The sequence below is a fragment of the Hypomesus nipponensis genome, chromosome 18 (genome assembly GCF_054491055.1).
Source record: "Hypomesus nipponensis isolate SF chromosome 18, ASM5449105v1, whole genome shotgun sequence".
Taxonomy (NCBI): domain Eukaryota; kingdom Metazoa; phylum Chordata; class Actinopteri; order Osmeriformes; family Osmeridae; genus Hypomesus; species Hypomesus nipponensis.
In genome coordinates, this window is record NC_140378.1 from 21567156 (window position 1) to 21587850 (window position 20695).

At 48.3% G+C, this 20695-nt stretch overlaps 1 protein-coding gene across 1 annotated transcript; it reads right to left on the reverse strand.

Annotated features, from left to right (window-relative positions):
• Positions 1-1627: 1627 nt before the first annotated feature.
• Positions 1628-20363, reverse strand: plagl2 (pleiomorphic adenoma gene-like 2). The gene is made up of 4 exons (XM_084679566.1): positions 20150-20363; positions 5121-5307; positions 4322-4893; positions 1628-3367 (listed from the first exon to the last, which is right to left on the reverse strand). The coding sequence occupies exons 3-4, from the start codon at positions 4735-4737 to the stop codon at positions 1897-1899; spliced, it is 1887 nt and encodes a 628-aa protein (XP_084535692.1). The 5' UTR covers positions 4738-4893; positions 5121-5307; positions 20150-20363; the 3' UTR covers positions 1628-1896.
• Positions 20364-20695: the final 332 nt, after the last annotated feature.

Genomic DNA, 20695 nt, shown 5'->3' on the forward strand with positions numbered 1-20695 from the left:
TCATTTCTGATGAGATATATCGTACACTGCAATAACATCACAACACGTTTTCCTTGACTGTCATCGCCATTTCTGTTCTGCTATTCACATATGTCAGGGTTATGATCAGGGTTATCATTATCATATTATCATTATCATATTATCATTACCTTACATCTCTAAACAACTGCCTGAAATATATATGTATATATTTTTTTACGTGTTTCTCCTAAATATATATATATCTTTTAGATAATATACGGCAGGTGAGACAGCGATGTAACATTGTATTTGAAATCGTAGTTGTCATGGAGACCATGAGGGGGTGATTGGTGTGTGGAAGGTGGCTGGAGGAGAGATGACCCTCAGGTCAAGGTTAGGACATGTTTGCTGGCATGTGACAAGGACAATAAAATACAGGTCAATGTCCCTTTACACTGGCCAGGGTTAGGCCAGATGAGATCTACCCTGGTCAGGATGACAGCCTGGGTCAGATCTAGCCTGGTCAGGATGACAGCCTGGGTCAGATCTACCCTGGTCAGGATGACAGCCTGGGTCAGATCTAGCCTGGTCAGGATGACAGCCTGGGTCAGATCTACCCTGGTCAGGATGATGACAGCCTGGGTCAGATCTACCCTGGTCAGGATGAGGTCAGCCTGGGTCAGATCTACCCTGGTCAGGATGAGGTCAGCCTGGGTCAGATCTACCCTGGTCAGGATGAGGTCAGCCTGGGTCAGATCTACCCTGGTCAGGATGAGGTCAGCCTGGGTCAGATCTACCCTGGTCAGGATGACAGCCTGGGTCAGATCTACCCTGGTCAGGATGACAGCCTGGGTCAGATCTACCCTGGTCAGGATGACAGCCTGGGTCAGATCTACCCTGGTCAGGATGACAGCCTGGGTCAGATCTACCCTGGTCAGGATGACAGCCTGGGTCAGATCTACCCTGGTCAGGATGACAGCCTGGGTCAGATCTACCCTGGTCAGGATGAGGTCAGCCTGGGTCAGATCTACCCTGGTCAGGATGAGGTCAGCCTGGGTCAGATCTACCCTGGTCAGGATGATGACAGCCTGGGTCAGATCTAGCCTGGTCAGGATGACAGCCTGGGTCAGATCTACCCTGGTCAGGATGAGGTCAGCCTGGGTCAGATCTACCCTGGTCAGGATGATGACAGCCTGGGTCAGATCTACCCTGGTCAGGATGATGACAGCCTGGGTCAGATCTACCCTGGTCAGGATGACAGCCTGGGTCAGATCTACCCTGGTCAGGATGAGGTCAGCCTGGGTCAGATCTACCCTGGTCAGGATGATGACAGCCTGGGTCAGATCTACCCTGGTCAGGATGATGACAGCCTGGGTCAGATCTACCCTGGTCAGGATGAGGTCAGCCTGGGTCAGATCTACCCTGGTCAGGATGATGACAGCCTGGGTCAGATCTACCCTGGTCAGGATGATGTCAGCCTGGGTCAGATCTACCCTGGTCAGGATGATGACAGCCTGGGTCAGATCTACCCTGGTCAGGATGATGACAGCCTGGGTCAGATCTACCCTGGTCAGGATGACAGCCTGGACGTGTCTCTCAGGCTGCTACTGAAGGAGGTGTACTGAACCAACGCTGCTTCCTCAACAGGAGAGATCAGGACGCCTGGTACTAGATATCTTGCTATTTTATTCCAATAAAGATTAATGGAAGGCATAAAAAAACGTTTGTGTTTTTTTTAACTACGGGTACATCAGAGCTGGGTCTGGGGTAGGACTGGGCTGGGGCTGGGAAGAGCTGGGACTGGGACGACCCACTGGGATGGGGCTAGAGATGGGCTGGGATAGTACTGGGCTGGTTTGGGGCTGGACTGGGCTGAGGCCTGGGTCTTGCTGCAGGACTAGGTCCAACTGCAGGACTGGGTCCAGCTCGGAGCCGTCACTGGAAGGCTTGGTGGAAGCGAGGCAGCGTGGTGGTGCTGAGGCTGGAGCTGAAGACTGGAGGGAGGGGCTGCAGGGGCCCCAGTGCCCCCGTGGCACCCAGGCCCCCTGCAGGGCCCCCAAGCTCCTGAGGTTGCAGCTGCAGAGAGGTAAGGGAGGCGGAGCCGGATGCTGCTGCCAGCTGGGCCTCTGCGGCGTGCAGGGAGGAGGAAGAGGAGGAGGAGGAAGAGGAGGAGGCTGCCGACGAGGTGTAGCCCATCACCATTCCTCCGGCGCTCATGGGGGCGCTGTAGGGAGGCAGGTTGAAGGGCAGGAAGCTGAGGAGGTGGGAGAAGTCCATGTTAGCAGCACACAGAGACTCGGACATCACGGCAGGGCTCTTGGACAGAAGGGCGTCCCCGCATAGGTCATCTGGCAGGCCGGCCGAAGGCTCCAGCCCCTCTTTGGGGGGCGAAGCAGCAGCAAGTGGGTCTGCAGAGTGGGCCCCAGGCGAGGGGGCCCCGGGGAGGCCGCTCTGCAGATCCATGAGGAAGCTCTCCATCTCCACCTTGAGAGGCTTTTCCAGCAGATATGAGGTAGATCCCAGCTGGTACTTAGGGGGGGGTGGGAGGGGCTGGGGCCCTTGGGCGGGCAGGGGCGGGGAGTGGTGGTGGTGGTGGTGGTGGTGATGATGGTGATGGTGGTGAGGGTGGTGAGGGAGGTGGTGGGGGTGGAGGGACGTGGGGGGGTCCATGTGGCAGCCCATGCCCATAGCGGCAGACAGGGAGCTGGGCATGAGGGAGGGGTGGTGCCCCCCTCCGGGGCTGGGCAGGGGCTGGAGGTGGTGGGGGTTGTACATGCCCATAGGGAAGGCCGTCCCGCCGGGGAAGGGCTTGGCCATGAGGGGGTCCTTGGTGGAGCTCATGCTGCACATCATGGGGCTGAGCTCCTCCTTGATGGGTCCAGACCCCAGCAGCCCCAGCAGGTCTGGCGGCTCTGTCTTGATCTTCAGCAGCTCCTGGGAGTGGCTCTTCTTCACGTGTCTCGTGAGGTGGTCCTTCCTGCCAAAGCGCTGGGCGCAGTACTGGCACAGGAAGTCCTTGCGTCCCGTGTGCACCACCATGTGGCGGCGGACGTCCTTGCGCGTGTAGAAGCGGCGGTCGCAGTGGTCGCAGGGGTGCTTCTTCTCCTTGGCGCCGCCCGACGACTTCCCCGAATGGCTCTTCAGGTGCTCCAGCAGCGCCGGCGTGCTCTCGTAGCTCTGCAGGCACACCTTGCAGGTGAGGTCCCCTGCTGTGGCTGAGTGCATGGCCACATGGCGCTTGTAGCCCAGCTTGGTGTTGTAGTGCTTCCCACAGTCCTGGCAGCGGAAGGCCTCCTTGTTTGGGTCGTGGGTCTGAAGGTGGTTTTTCAGGTGGTCCTTGCGGTGGAACATCTTCTCGCAGAACGAACACTGGTGAGTCTTCTGAGGGGAGTGTGTGGCCATATGCCTGCGCAGGGGAGAGGGGGAGACAGGGGAGAGGGAGGGAAGAGAGAGGGGAAGGGTGGAGGGAGAAGGACAAATGTCAAAGAGGAAAATGGACAGATCAGGAATTATGTTTAATAATTTACTCATTTAGCAGATGCTTTTATCCTAGGGGACGAACCAGGGGGGAAATATATAGTGAAGCGTATAACCCTAACCACTGAGCTTTACTCATCCATATAGTTTAATGTAAATATTTACGACATGCATTATTGGGTGAATAAAAGTGAATGTTGGAATGTGAACCATCATTGCTGTGCCGTGTCTGGTAGAAGAGATGTTACAGTACACTGTTTGGTAGTAGATATGTTACTTTACACTGTGTCTGGTAGAAGAGATGTTACTTTACACTGTGTCTGGTAGCTGAGATGTTACTTTACATTGTATCTGGTAGTAGACGTGTTACTTTACACTGTGCCTGGTAGAAGAGATGTTACATTACACTGTGTCTGGTAATGGAGATGTGGTTACTTTGCACTGTGCCTGGTAAATACAGACCGTTCTTTGACTCAAAATACTGTCAGAACCGTGATCTGCTGTTGTTTCTATTTGCATTGTTGTAGTTTGTTTGCAGTGTTGGATGAAGGTACCTTAGGAGATTTTACTTTACACTGTGTCTGGTAGTAGATATGTTACTTTACACTGTGTCTGGTAGCTGAGATGTTACTTTACACTGTGTCTGGTAGTAGATATGTTACTTTACACTGTGTCTGGTAGGTGAGATGTTACTTTACACTGTGTCTGGTAGCTGAGATGGTACTTTACACTGTGTCTGGTAGTAGAGATGTGGTTACTTTGCACTGTGCCTGGTAAATACAGACTGTTCCTCAACTCTGACTTGAAATACTGTTAGAACCTTGATCTGCTGTTGTTTCTATCTGCATTGTTGTAGCTTGTTTGCAGTGTTGGATGAAGGTACCTTAGGAGCTTGTATTTGGAGCTGAAGGACTTGGAGCAGTGATGCTGAGAGCAGAGAAACGCCTTCTCTTCACTCCTCTCTTCCCTCTCCGTCTCTCTCTCTCTCTGAGAAGGGTGGAGCTTCTCTCCGCGGTGACAGAGTGAGTGAAGCCGGAGCTTCTCCTGACAGCCAATCAGAACCCCACACAACGGACACTCCTTCCCACTGCCTCCTCTCTCTTCCCTCACTTTCTCCCTCTCTCTCCCCCTCTCCCTCTCTCGCTCTCTCTCTCTCTCCGTCCGTGGCAGGGCGGTTTCCCCGTACAGTTTGGCGGCGGCGTTGGGGGCGTGGCTTGCGGCGTCTCTGCACTGCTCTTCGTCCGGCGTGATCAGGGCGGTATAATGGCGGCGTTGGGCATCAGCTGCGGCTGCTGCCATGGCAGCCCTAGGGTGCCGTTGCCATGGAGACGCGGCCGTGTTTCGCCCTGACCCTACCTATCGGGCGCTACGTGGGCGTGGCTGTAGCCAGGGGGGACGGAGCGAGGTAGGATTGTTTGAAGGGTTGTTATTGGTGGAGGGGTTATTCTCAGTCTCCTAGAGGAAAGCAAATAAAGAACATAGGTAAGAGGAACACAATTTTAAGATGGTTATCTCAAGGTTAGGGTTATCTCAATACAGACATCTCTGAGTTAGGTCATCTCAAGGTTAGGGTTACCTCAGTACAGACATCTCTAAATTAGGTTATCCCAGGGTTGGGGTTATCTCAGTGTTATGGTTATCTCCACACGGTTATCTCAGTTACTTATAGGAAAGGAACTCACCTGTATTGTAGTATCTGATCTTCCTCCAGCCTCCCCTCGTCCTCCCTCTCGCTCTTCTTCTCTCTCTCTCTCTCTCTGTCTCTCTCCTCCTCCTCCTCCTCCTCCTCCTCCTCCTCCTCCTCCTCACCCTGTACCAACAGCTATGGTTGGGGGTGAGTGGGGAATAGTGTTCTGCATCCTTAATGCCCTGAGAGAGGAAAACAAAGTTCAAAAGTTCAGAACAGTCACTCTCTACCAGGGTCAACATGCCCAGAACAGTCACTCTCTACCAGGGTCAACATGCCCAGAACAGTCACTCTCTACCAGGGTCAACATGCCCAGAACAGTCACTCTCTACCAGGATCAACATGCCCAGAACATGTAAACATGTTAGCTGTGTTTCTTGATCCTGGAGTGCAGTTGCCTGTTTCCACCACTAGGTTTCACTGTAGGCTGTGTGGATGTGTGTCTTCAGACAACAGTGGGGAACACAAGAGAAGCTTTGAGTGACTGTATACATGTGTGCACATGTTATGAAAGTGGGAAAGGCTAATTATTAAGAAAACTGAGCAAAACATGTGTACATACACACACCCTCTAACAGACACACACAAACATACAGACACAAGTGCACACACGGTCACACACACAAGGCCTCAAACGTGTTTTTCCAAACCTGCGTAACCCTAACAACCCTACCAGCTGTGGGACTATACCAGCTACTCCAGCTTGAAAACAGAATCAGAGCTCAAGTTAGGGTCAGTGGTCAGGGTCAGAATGTTGCAATCTCTCCTGTTCAGCTCTGACCTTATGGGCCAATCCTCTTCCTCCACACTGACCTTATGGGCCAATCCTCTTCCTCCACACTGACCTTATGGGCCAATCCTCTTCCTCCACACTGAACAGTCATGTAGCACCAGCACATTTCAACATGGGTGACATGACAGTGTACACACACACACACACACAAGGCATACATGTGTGTGTGTGTGTTAAGTGGATGTGACAGCCATGGCATGGTGTTCAGGTCGTAACCCAGCAGGGGTGATAAGGGGGTGATACACTTCCTATTGAGTGTGTTTGAGGGGTGTGTGTGTGTAAGTGGGGGTGGTGTGTGTGGGGGTTTGTGAGGGGGGGTGGTGTGTGAGGGGGGGTGGTGTGTGTGTGAGGGGGGGGGGTGGTGTGTGTGCTAGTGACCACCTCAGGGTGGGTGTATTGGGGCAACCTACACAGCGACACACCCTCCCTCCCCCATTTCCCTCCCTACCCCCTCTCCCAGGGTCAGGGTTAACATATAGGGTGAGGAGGTGAGGAGGAGCAGGAGTGACAGGGGGAGGGAGGTTTGGAGGAGCAGGAGTGACTGGGGGAGGGAGGTGTGGAGGAGCAGGATTGACAGGGGGAGGGAGGTGTGGAGGAGCAGGAGTGACAGGGGAGGGAGGTGTGGAGGAGCAGGAGTGACAGGGGGAGGGAGGTGTGGAGGAGCAGGAGTGACGGGGGAGGGAGGTGTGGAGGAGCAGGAGTGACAAGGGGAGGGAGGTGTGGAGGAGCAGGAGTGACAGGGGGAGGGAGGTGTGGAGGAGCAGGAGTGACAGAGGAGGGAGGTGTGGAGGAGCAGGAGTGACAGGGGGAGGGAGGTGTGGAGGAGCAGGATTGACAGGGGGAGGGAGGTGTGGAGGAGCAGGAGTGACAGGGGAGGGAGGTGTGGAGGAGCAGGAGTGACAGGGGGAGGGAGGTGTGGAGGAGCAGGAGTGACGGGGGGAGGGAGGTGTGGAGGAGCAGGAGTGACAGGAGGAGGGAGGTGTGGAGGAGTAGGAGTGACAGGGGGAGGGAGGTGTGGAGGAGCAGGAGTGACAGAGGAGGGAGGTGTGGAGGAGCAGGAGTGACAGGGGGAGGGAGGTGTGGAGGAGCAGGATTGACAGAGGAGAGAGGTGTGGAGGAGCAGGAGTGACGGGGGGAGGGAGGTGTGGAGGAGCAGGAGTGACGGGGGGAGGGAGGTGTGGAGGAGCAGGAGTGACAGGGGGAGGGAGGTGTGGGGGAGCAGGAGTGACAGGGGAGGGAGGTGTGGAGGAGCAGGAGTGACAGAGGAGGGAAATGTGGAGGAGCATGAGTGACGGGGGGAGAGAGGTGTGGAGGAGCAGGAGTGACAGGGGGAGGGAGGTGTGCAGGAGCAGGAGTGACAGGGGAGGGAGGTGTGGAGGAGCAGGAGTGACAGAGGGAGGGAGGTGTGGAGGAGCAGGAGTGACAGGGGGAGGGAGGTGTGGAGGAGCAGGAGTGACAGGGGAGGGAGGTGTGGAGGAGCAGGAGTGACAGAGGGAGGGAGGTGTGGAGGAGCAGGAGTGACAGGGGGAGAGAGGTGTGGAGGAGCAGGAGTGACAGGGGGAGGGAGGTGTGGAGGAGCAGGAGTGACGGGGGGAGGGAGGTGTGGAGGAGCAGGAGTGACAGGGGAGGGAGGTGTGGAGGAGCAGGAGTGACAGGGGGAGGGAGGTGTGGAGGAGCAGGAGTGACAGGGGGAGGGAGGTGTGGAGGAGCAGGAGTGACAGGGGAGGGAGGTGTGGAGGAGCAGGAGTGACAGGGGGAGGGAGGTGTGGAGGAGCAGGAGTGACGGGGGGAGGGAGGTGTGGAGGAGCAGGAGTGACAGGGGGAGGGAGGTGTGGGGGAGCAGGAATGACGGGGGGAGGGAGGTTTGGAGGAGCAGGAGTGACGGGGGGAGGGAGATATGGAGGAGCAGGAGTGACAGGGGAGGGAGCATTTCACAGCATTTCATCCAGTCTTTTACGCTTCCATTCTCCATGTTTAACCAATATCCCTGCCTCTTCCCTCTTTTCCTCTCTCCCTCATATCTCTCCTCCCCTCCCTCCCCTCATGTGTCCTCCCCTACCTCCCCTCATCCCTCTCTTCAGAAAGACATTAAGTTTCAGGTCCTCTTCCTCCAGGAAAGGGTTGTGACCATAGGTACAATGTAGAGAAACGTGTTACTGTGTGTTTGTCTGTGTGCATGTGAGTATGTGTGTGTGTGAGTGAGAAAGAGAGAATATGGAGAGAGAGCAAAGAGGATGAGGGCAGAAATGGGTGGAGCTGTTCTGTGCCAAACTTCTGTGCCATCTTCCCAACAGTTAGACCTAACCTGGCAGGTGTGTGTGTGTGTGGGGGGGGGGCTGGAATGTGGCCGAACAAACATTCTTTCTAGACTAGTCTGGCTTAAGGTCCTCCTCTATTACTCTCCTCCTTCCCTCCTCCTGTCTCCCTTTCTTCTTTCCTCCTCCTCTCTCCTCTCCTCTTCCTTCTCTCCTCTCCCTCCTCCTCTCGTCCTCTCCTCCTCTTCTTCTCCTCCTCCTCTCTCCTCTCCTCCTCTCCCTCCTCCTCTCTCCTCTCCCTCCACCTCTCTCCTCTCCTCCTCCTCTCCCTCCTCCTCTCCTCCTCCTCTCCTCCTCTCCCTCCTCCTCTCCCTCCTCCTCTCCTCCTCCTCTCCTCCTCTCCCTCCTCCTCTCCTCTCCTCTCCCTCCTCTCCTCTCCCTCCTCCTCTCCCTCCTCCTCTCTCCTCTCCTCCTCCTCTCCCTCCTCCTCTCCTCCTCTCCCTCCTCCTCTCCTCCTCCTCTTCTCCTCCTCCTCTCTCCTCTCCTCTCCCTCCTCCTCTCCCTCCTCCTTCTCTCCCCTGTTAGTGTAGGGGGAAGGACAGCTAGCCAAATAATAAGTGCACATGCATGTGTGTTCTCATGCGCAAGTGCACGTGTGTGTGTATGCGTGTCTGTGAGTGTGTATCTACGTGTGTGTGTGTGTGTATCTGTATGTAAGTGTGTAAATGTGTGTTTGTGTGTGTGTGAGTGAGTGTGTGTGGAGGAGGTTTAGGGGAAGCCCTTCTGCCTGGGAGTCCCATAGTGACACAGCAGCAGTAGGCACTCTGCCAGCAGGCTCCATGCCAACACTCTCCATCTCCCTCTCTCCTTCTCTCTTTATCCTTCTCTCTCTCCATCTCCCTCTCTCCTTCTCTCTCTCCATCTCCCTCTCTCCTTCTCACTCTCCATCTCCCTCTCTCCTTTTCTCTCTCATTCTCCCTCTCTCCTTCTCTCTCTCCTTCTCTCTCTCCATCTCCTTCTCTCCTTGTCTCTCTCCTTGTCTTTCTCCATCTTCCTCTCTCCTTTCCTCTCTCCTTCTCCTTCTCTCTCTCTCCTCTCCCTCCATCTCCCTCTCTCCATCTCCCTCTCTCCTTTTCTCTCTCCTTCTCCCTCTTTCCTCTCTCTCCTTCTCTCTCTCCATCTCCTCTCCTTGTCTATCTCCATCTTCCTCTCTCTTTCCCTCTCTCCTTCTCTCTCTCCCTCTCTCTTCTCTCTCCTTCTCTCTTTCCTTCTCTCTCTCCTTCCCTCTCTCCATCTCCTCTCTTTCTGTCTTTCCATCTCTCTCTCCTTCTCTCTCTCCATCTCTCCTACTCACTCTCCTTCTCTCTCTCATTCCCTCTTTCCTTCTCTCCTTCTCTCTCCATCTCCCTTTCTCCTTTTCTCTCTCCATCTGTCTCTCTCCTTCCTCCTTTTCTGTCTCCTTCTCTCTCTCGGTCTCTCTGTGCTCCCTAAAAGGTGCTTACAACTACAGCCGTGTGCTGGTGTGTGCTTGCGTTTGTGTATGGGTGTCTAAGTGAGTGTGTGTGTGCTTGTGTGTGTGTGTATGTGAGTGTGTGTGGCTGTGTGTGTGCGAGTGTGTTTGAGTGGGGGGGTTTAAGAGTGTGTGTGTGTGTATGTGTGTGTGTGAATGAGTGTGTGTGTTTTAGTGGGAGTGTGCATGAATGTGTGTGTGTGTGTGTGTGTGTCCACTGGGACAGCCTCTCTACCTCTAACCCTAACCCTAACCCTCTATGTCAGCAACAAACAAAGTCTAAGTTTGGCAACGTCAGCTCAGCCTTAGACAACAGCTCGGGTTAACACTGTTCAGCAGCCTGACCACCAGGCTCCACCAGGCTCCACTCTCTATCTCCCTCTTCCCTCTCTCTCTCCCCCACCTCTCTCTCTCTCTCCCCCTCCCCCTCTCTCTCCCCCTCCCCCTCTCTCTCTCCCCCTCTACTTTCCTTTCCTTGTGGTCTCTGTGTACAATACTTTAAAGATCAGGAGGGGTAGGAGGATGGGGGGACAGAGGGATGGAGAGAGGGCTTGACTTGCAATAAAACATGTGGGGAATCACCTGGAGACTCCATACAGTCCTATCATTACCATCATTACCATTGGGGTGTGCTTGCCTTCGGCGAGCACAAACCAGTGTTCTCTCTCATATATATTATTATCAATATTGTTTCTCTTCACATCCCTAAGCCTCAGTCAATATTTGGACTACATAGACAACGTCGAGGTCCTGATTGAGTTACTTGTATTTTTATTTACGTTCCGTTGCACAGTGTAGGGGGTTACAACGTTTTTGTGGCAAAAATGTCTTCTGTTAACGAAGGGTACTCTGTGCCAGCCTACATCACTACGTCAGCACACGTTAGCAACGACGCATGGATACAACGTGATAGAGACGTTCTAGCACGCAAATTGGAGCTTGGATTACGAGTGAAAAATACCACCCCAGCCATCTCGGATTTTTGAGTGCGGGTCGCCCGTGAGACCGCCTAGTCTTAGGCGGCAGCCATGCTAGAAAGAGTCACAGTAGTATTTTCGTAATTTTATAATTTGGTCAATTCTAAACCAGAAAACAGAAGGAGGGCAATGTAATGACTATATTGTGAAGACAGCCAGGTGGTGGATACAAAAATATGCCCCCAAAAACATAAATAAGTTTGACATTAGCGCCGGAAATGAGAACGTTTCTTTTGACATAAAGTTTAGCTGTAATTTCGAAGACAGTACACACCATAGATATATATATATATTCACCATAGATCTATGGTGTGTATTGAGGCGGTCTCACTCAAATTCTTTAGCTAAAGATATGGCGATTGCGAAGACAGCCAGAGGGTCAGCATATTTTTGTAATTTGTGTCAAACTTGGAATTTGAGTGAGACTGCATCTTGTTTTGACGTTAGCCTCAGAGTCGGACTCGGTCGCCCACTGGCAGTGTATAGTACTGTCCTCATTTCCGGGGATTTCAAACAATCTTGAAAATGTCACTAGAAGGGAGAAACTTAAGGGGACGGACCCACCTGCAACCGACACAAGCAGGCACACCCTACAATTTCCCCAGAAATTGTACTCTCTCTAGTTATTCTTTTATTGTTGCTTTGGCAATATTGACGTATTTTATATATTTTTTGCCAATAAAGCCTTTTTTGAACTTAACTGACAGAGAGAAAGAGAGAGAGAGAGAAAGGATGTTAGTTTTCCCCTGGATCACAATGACTCTTATTGAGAGACTTGTTGCTCTTGTTGGTTTGTAGTAACTGTCTTAAAATTATTGTACTCGCTGTGAAATATATTATTGTTGCTTGCTTTTTCCACAGGTACACTCTTGCACTTTTGAGGTTATTGCTGTTTAATTGTAACTTGTCTAACTACATGCTCTTATTGTTCTTCCCTTTGGGACTTATTTGGTTTCACAATGTATGTTTCATGTTTGGCTACCCGCAATGTTTGGGGCTTTCTCGTTGTTATGATCAGTAACCTATGCACTTTTGTAAAACTCTCTCTTGGAAGTCGCTTTGGATAAAAGCGTTTGCTAAATGCATAAATGTAAATGTAAAGGAAGGGAGAGAGGGAGGGAGGAGTGGAGAGGAGAGAGAGGAGGGGGAGGGGAGAAGGGGGAGAGGAGAGAGAGGAGAGGATACAGAGGAGGGGAGGCGGGTCACGTGAATAAGTCCAGCAGAGTTTTATAATAGATGTGTGTGTGTGTGTGTGTGTGTGTGTGTGTGTGTGTGTAGCTGCAGTCCCCTCTTGTACTGGAGAGGCGAAGGCTGGATGAATCTCTCTGCAACAGAACAGCCTTTGTTGCCTATTCACTGAACTCCATCTCACTTTATCATACAATTAGGACAGCTTTCACACCACCCAGCACAGAAAGACCTTCAGTCACACTGAAGCGAGAGAGAGAGAGAGAGAGAGAGAGAGAGAGAGAGACAGAGAGAGAGAGAGAGAGAGAGAGAGAGAGAGAGAGAGAGAGAGCGGGAGAGAGAGAGAGAGAGGATAGAAGAAAGGAAAAGAGAGGATATAAAAGAGCAGGATACTTGAGGTCAGTGTGAGAAAGAGGATGAAAGAAAGGAGAGATGACAGTAAAGAGGGAAGATGAATCAGAACTAAGATATGGATTATTATGGTCTATACTGTGTCTACCCTCTCACTCTTTTACCTGCCCATTTAAACTATTCCTTTCTTCTTTCTCCCTCTCGCTCGCTCCGTCTTTCTTTCTTCCTCTCTCTCTGTATCAGGTTTCCTGTGATTCGCTGACTCAACTGACAGCAACTCTGGGTTGGTGCACGCTGAACCAATTATATGGCAGATCAAAGTCACATGACTTCCTGTCCAGCAGAGATGTGTGTACCTGTTACATCTAAAGAGAGAGGGGAAGGGATGGAGGACAGGGAGGGAGGAGGAGAGAAAGGGAGGAGGAGAGAGACCAGGGAGAGAGGTAGGGAGAGAGAGACCAGGAAGAGAGGTAGGAGAGGTAAGGGAGGAGGAACAGAGACCCGGGAAAGAGGGAGGAGAGAGGGGACAGTGGGAGAGAGGGAGGAGGGAGAGAGGGGAGTGAGCGAGAGGAAGGGAGGGAGGGAGAAGGAGAAAGAGAGGGGAGTGAGGGAGGGAGGGAGAGAGAGAAAGAGAGGGCATGGGAGGGAGCAAAAGGGGGAAGAAGAGAGAGAGGGGAGTGAGGGAGGGAGAAGGAGAGAGGAAGTATGTGGTTCAAGCATCTAGCGTGCAGCTACTATTTTAGCCTTGCATACTGCAGAGCCTGGCAGAATGTGCTCACCAACAACTCCATCCTTCCACGGCTGAGAGTGTGTGTGTGCTGTGAGTGTGTGTAGGAATGTGTTTCTGTGTATGTGTGTGTGTGTGTGTAAGAATGTGTGTCTGTGTGTTATGTATGTGAAACAAATGTGTAGTATGGGTCTAGGCAGGAGTGTGTTACATATTTAAAAGAAGAAAACTATGTTTTATGTGGTAAGTTCTGGGGTTGTAAAAAGCCTAAAAAAACTTCTGGTAATTAGTATCAGTTTTAAAAAATTATTATTGTCGGAGGGGGTGCGTTTCAAGCCGTTGCTTGATAAAGCTGTTTGGTTTATTTGTCTTACTTGTTTTATATTAGCAAGGGTAACTTTTGTTTGGGACAATCTCGTTGTTATGATCAGTGACCTAAGCTCTTTTGTAAAGCTCTCTCTTGGAAGTCGCTTTGGATAAAAGCGTCTGCTAAATGAATAAATGTAAATGTAACTTTAGATACATTAGAAATGCACCAATCGAACGAAAGAGGTGAAACATCAGTTAATTACACAAAGTAATACGGGTTTGTTTTTAGATGACGTTCCGATTAAAAAAAACTCAAAAGGAGGAAGCAGTGAGGGAAACTGAAACAGGCGCCGCAAAATACATTATATTATATAATATAAATACAATATATTATATATTATATAATACAAAATGTTTTATAATTAATATATCAATATAATACATTATATTATAAATATATAGTATATATATATATAAAGTACATTTAACAAATCAAATGTAAAATCTCACTCTATCTGCATATTCTGCTGTATTCTATAAAGTAATCTATAAAGTATCACACAGAATTGCATAAACAATGTAGCTAGCTAATTTGTTCAACGAGCTAACTTAAACCGGTTAGCTAGCTCACCTCGTTAACTTAGCCAGCTAGCTTAGCCAGCTCACCTCTTTAACTTAGCCAGCTAGGTTAGTTGGTTAGCTAGCTCACCTAACAGGACCTACTAGCTACTCTCCAAACTAACAAGGGCTGAAAAATTGTAAGAGGTTTCTCTGGAAAAAGAATAGGTAACTTGGCTAAAACCAAAACCAGACCACAAGCAGCTTGTGTTTTTCTGCAGCTGAGGAAGAAAGAAAAGAAGAAGAAAAAGAAATCGATGGACATTTAGAATACATAAAAATGTGCGATTAATTGCGATTAATCGTGGGTTAACTATGACATTAATTCGATTAATTGTGATGAAATATTTTAATCGTCTGACAGCACTAGTAATTAACAAATATAGCTGCAAGCAGCAATGGCGGATTCCTCCATCAAAATGGCAAAATGTTGTAAAATTTACATCATAGATATTTACACTGGGATTAACCAGACTGGAAACTGCAATGTCTGTCAGAATAAAAAAAAAATCTAAATCTTCAGAATGTGCACAAACAAGCACACAATTTAAAAATTAATATTAGCGTGGATTTTATGCTAGTTTCATAGATTAGCAATTTTTGAGTTTTGTTTATAACATTTTTGAAAATTGAAAGGTTGTGGAAGTAGGCCAGACTTTATTAGAAAAATCTGGTGTATATGTAAGATTTTTTGACACCATTTTGAAAAAAGTTAAGATTTGCGAGGATTAAGCTATTTTCAAAGATTAGTGATTTTCTATCATTTTATTTTAAACTTAATTGAAAAAGTAAAGGCTGTGGAAGAATACCAGACATTGTTAAGATACTCTGGTGTCTGTTTGAGGTTTTATATTCATACAAATATTATAAAAGTCTACATTTTTCAAAATGGTATGGGTAGTTTTCACCCTGTCCCTAACACGACGCTGCAAAGTACACACCTTTTCGACATCTTTTTGACGTATTTATTGTGAAATGCTGCACACCTTGGATGACTTAGGTTGTACTGATTTATCCGCCATGTGTTTCAGAACAACGTTACTCAACAACGTCTCTCCGATGGTCTTTCCTTTACCTCCGCTCTACTCCGCGCTCAACTAAACTTAAGTTTTTAATACTCAAACATCCCCGCGACTTATGAGTGGTGTAATAATCGCGCGACACAACGAATCAATAATGAAATTCGTTGCCAACACTTTTAATAATCGATTTTAATCGATTCGTTGTTGCAGCCCTTGTTCTGTCTGGTTTTTTTTGCCTTTAACTGGTTTGAACCTACAACCCTACGTTTACCAGCACAACATCTCCCCCAATTGAGCCATTCCCAGATCTGGACTTTGCCATGTTCAGTAACTGGATAATAAAATAAGGCAAGCATTGTCAGATTTGGTCCAAACTCAAACAAGGCAATTAGACCTTTGGTTCAAGAGAAGAGGAATTTTGAAGGTTTTCCAAAATTATAACTGTACAGGAAAATCCATTATGGGTCCTTGTTTTTGTTGTTGTTGTTCCTCATGAAAAATGAGTTATGCACACCAAGTTTCAGAAGAATTGGAGCAATAGGGTGGAAATGCCATCACTTAAAAAATTTGACTTTTGGGCGTGGCCTGTGGCGCCCCCTATAGTCCTATGTGGCCCATATTTGGTGTAGGGGTACCCGCTTGGATGTAATATCAATGTGCCAAATTAGAACATTTATGGCCAGGGATTTTTTTAGATATTGGGGCACAAGGAGAAGAAAATAATAATTAGAAGAATACTAACAAAAACAATAGGTTCCTTCCTACCGGGGGGAACCCTAATAAAAATAATAATACCAACCATTACAACAGGGTTCCTCCTGACGGAGGAATCCTAATTAGTTGTGAACATAAATTAACAATGCATTTAGTTCTGAATCATATATTTTTAGCTGTCAAGGTGATCAGAACAACTTTTGTTAAAAAGGCAGGAGTCCTTTAAGAGATTGAGGATGTAACTGTATTATTAGGATGCCAAGTCATTACAATCATCATTGACCCTCTCTACTTTGTCTTCCATGTGTACTTGGACAGGCCACCATGGGCGACGGAAAATAAACTGTGGCAAACTGTACAGTTTACCTTGAATTCATTTCCCATGACGGGACTGACCCACTCGCTCTTTGTCTGCCACTCATTTCTGTATTTTGACAGCCTCTTTCACTTTATAGGCGGACTTGGGCGAAGGTAGAGTTATTGGCCGGCATTTTTAAAAGCCACACGCCTGACTCTAAGTAACCAGGGTAACAACAAAGATGTTGAGTGACGGTGACAGACAGCTTGCCTGGCATTCTGATACTTCAATGTCTCATGAAACTCTTGGTTTTATTATTTCTAATGTTATTCCAAGCTCTGACCTTCATGCCTCAGAGAGACTTTGCAGCGTCTATAGATCATCGTTGTGTGCTTGTCTGGTGGAACTCTCTACTCAACTGACTGATGCAAATAAACTCCAGAACCAAGATGAAAGTCCCACCTTCTAGGGGAGCTAGGGATACCAGGGTTAGAGGAATACTAGAGTTAGAGGGATACCAGGGTTAGAGGGATACCAGGGTTAGAGGAATACTAGGGTTAGAGGAATACCAGGGTTAGAGGAATACCAGGGTTAGAGGGATACCAGGGTTAGAGGGATACTAGGGTTAGAGGAATACCAGGGTTAGAGGGATACCAGGGTTAGAGGGATACCAGGGTTAGAGTTAGAGGGATACCAGGGTTAGAGGGATACCAGGGTTAGAGGGATACCAGGGTTAGAAGGAATACTAGGCATCTGAACTAGGCTCCAATCTTATCTCTCTCCATCACTCCTTCTCTATCCATCTTGCTCTTAGTTAGTGGCCTCTGTCTCTCTCCCTTGCCCCTAGTTAGTGGCCTCTGTCTCTCTCCCTTGCTGTTAGTGGTTAAATGAGTGACCAGACACCTACTACCAAATTAAACTAACAATTCAGCTACTGTGTGAAACATATATAACATAAATAAATATACAGTATTCACCCTCCTTGCCTGGAATTTACTAATAGACACACACAAACAAACTTACAAACGTGCACAAACACTCACACACATGAAGGCAAAAACACACACGCGCTGTTTGAGAGACGAGTTCTTAGGCTCAAGAGGCCATGTTTGTGTCTTGCTGCCTGGAGAAAATAATAAATAGAGCTATAATCTAGCCTCCACTCTGCTAACTCACATTCTAGCATGAACCCAGTGTCCCTCTCTCCCTCCCCCTGCCCATCCCCCATCTCTCTCCTCCCCCTCCAGCACTCTACCACACTCCTTCCTCTCTCTCTCTTCCCTTCCTCTCCCCCATCCCCCTCTCTCTCTCCCCCCCTCTCTCTCCTCCATTCCCCTCACTCTCTCCCCACTTTCTCTCCCCCTCTCTCTCTCCCCTTCCTCTCCCCCATCCCCCTTTTCTCTCCCCCTTCCCCCCTCTCTCTCCTCTTCTCTCAGAAGGTGAAGAAACACAAAGAGAGGGATCAGAGCCTTTCCGATTCTTCTCTGGATACACACACACACACACACCCCAGTGAGGGCCACCCCCCTACACACACACACAATACCCATGATGCTCCTTTCTCATGGTAATCAGCCCACTGCCCGCAGAGGTGCACTGCATTGTGGGACAGGGAGGAGACCTCCCTCGATCTGCCACACATACACATGGAGAAAAACACACACATGCAATTCACACACACACAGTACACACACACACACAGTACACACACACATACAGTACACACGCACACACAGTACACACACACACACACAGTACACACACACATACAGTACACACACACACACAGTACACACACACACACAGTACACACACACATACAGTACACAGCAACAACTTGACGACACTTGCACACAAACACACATGATGAAATACACACAAGCACAACAGTGTGTGTGAACTCTCTCCCTCACACACACGCTCTCTCCCTCACACACTCTCCCTCACTGCATGTTGATAACACACTTATACTACACACACACTCTCTCACACACACATTCTCGCAATCACAAAAGCTAAGATGTTGTGTACAACCCTCCAACCACTAGCCTGAAATAAGCACTTGTTCTGGGGTGTCAGAAAACCTCCAGCTGCATGATCAAGGTTGAGAAGCCAGTAAATACAAACTAAAGTATGGGGTTTACTCTAGTGTTATGTATGTAGTATAAATCTACATGTGTTATACACTATAAATATTCTGTTTATATATGTAGAATGTATATTCTGGATGGTGAAATAGATGTAGAAAATGTAAGTGGTATCTATGTTGTTCGTGCAGAATCTTTAATATAAAACGATGTATATAGGCCTAGGCCTATGCAGGCTGGTGTTATATATGTAGTAGAAATAAATGTGTCCAGTATGTAGTGTAAATACTGTTTATGGTACAATATATGCTGGCTGGGGTGAAATATATAAGCCTAGAATATATTTTATATATATACAGTATAACTATACACTTGCAGGCTACTGTAAACTAATACTAAAGCTAAAACTACCGCAACTTATTGCCTCATATCATTTTTTTTAAAGTTTTTTAAGAATTTGACAGTTAATTCGAGAGTGGCTTCTGCCCATCCATCATTGCATCTAATCAATGGAATTTAAACATAAACGTGCATCGTGTAAACAAAACTAAACTTAACGCCGAAAGCTGCTGAGTAAAGTTACTCTCCTGAACAGATTGAACTATAAGAGGCGGAAGCAGAAACACGAGTCTCAACTTGCACAGAAACATGTCAATAACAAAGGCATTGTCTCGTGACGATCTCACTTCCATTTCCTTATTATGTAGCTCGAGGCGCTGGAAACGCGCCTGATGGAGCGAGCTTGCAAGTCTCCACGCAAAAAGGAATCTCAGTTAAACAGTTAAGACTTAAATAACTAAGCTACGTTATTTATCCTGCACGTGAACGCCTAACCCTGTTTCGGTAAATGACAGAAAACTCAAAGTGGCCCAATTGACTGTTTATGCAAAGTGCATGTTCATATTTGACGTGGAGTATCAGTGTCAGACAGGCCTGCACGCACACGCGTGCAGCCGTGGGGTGTAGTGCGCCTGAGAGCGGCCTCGGTGATCTGTGGTGTACATTAAGTTGGTGTGGTCATAAGAGTTACAACGTGGGCTGTCTAATTGGTGAATCCTAATATTACTGCCCCTTTTACACACACACACACACACACACACACAGTGCAAGGCAGTCTGCAGGTGTTGGACAGAGATAGCACGACGTCCGCTTACGCTGTTAGGCTAAAGCAAACATTAACTGTCACAAAACTACCACACATCTCCTCAGACGAGGCAAACAGAGCCATATTCAGGGAGAAAGTAGTTCATTTAGTGCAGGATGATCAATCACTTGTTGATTCAAATGTTTGATATGCAGAAATAGAGCAGGGAGAGAACACAAAATTACGTTCAAAACAACAACATGAAGAATCAAGCCAACAGCAACACCTGAGAGCCACGGCAGTCGCCTCGCGGGCTAGCTCGTACTCCACTGGCTGCTCTGCTTGTTGTTTCACTTCGAAAGCAGAAAAACGAGCATCTCAACCTGCACGGAAACATGCGCAATCAACGACAAACAAATGTCACACGACACATAGCTATAGCCTACTACTGACTGGACGGAGTTTCATCAAAGGAAGAAAGTTAGGCTTCTCAGGTTGGTTGGACCTTTCGGGGACTCAGAAATGGAGCAACATGCGAGTTTAGGCTATAAGACATGACGCGAGTAAACACAGAACAAATGTTATGTCGGCTACTTTTACCAAAAGTGCAGCGTTCACCATGGCACGTTCCCCCTGACATCTCCCTCGCTCCTCTGCAATGGCATGCTCAACATGATAAATATTCGGAAATTGTCTAAAATTCAGCAATTTGAGGAAAACTTGCACAGAACATCAATCAACAATCCCAAAGACACCGTCGACAAAATGCATGTTGTTTAGAGTGTCAATGATTTACACAGACTTTATATTTATCGACAAAGCTTCGAGTGAGGAGACGATCGGCGTAATTAAAAATTAAATAGCCCGATGCTTACAGCACAGGCTACTTCCACAAAATAATCTAAATTCCACCCGGTTCAACTGTAGAGTAAGAACGACATGATCATGACAAGTAAACTCTTGCGAATGTCAATATATCCATAACGAGAGGAAAAAGTTGCGGTAATGATACAAATCCCATTAAAAAAACATGCACACATCAGAACGTGCAGCCACATTACGAGGTCTTCAGAAAACGAGTAGTTACCCACCAAAAAGTTCCCAGCGCCGCATTTGTCAATTTCTTATGGAAACCCGGCAACAATCCATCCGGACTGGAAGCAAAGCGACGGCGGGAGACCCCACGCCACCTTTCCCGGACTTTCTCTCTTCGATCTGTTGTTTTATTATTTTTTCAAAATTTTTTCTATACTTTTTCTATATTCGGGGCCTGAGTGTCTCGCTCTGTGCTCAGGCTGCAGCGGAGTTATGGGGCGCGAGCATTGTGGGAGTGTGACGTCAGGCCACTTTCACAAACTTTTTTACCAGGGGCTTGCTGGGTGAACTAGTGGTAGCTGTGCTGTTGATGATATGTGACTTATTTAGACTCTGTCATGTTAGTTGACTGGTATCAGTGTAAATAGTCTATAACTAGGCCTGACTTCGTTTTTCAGAAATGTCTGGAAATGCATTAGGAAGAATACTGCGACATAATGCGTCGCAAGTGTCCGATTTAATACAAAATATTTTCATTTATCATTTATTACAATCTAATTAGTAAATACAAACATGGGTCACTGTTTTAATAACGTAAATAA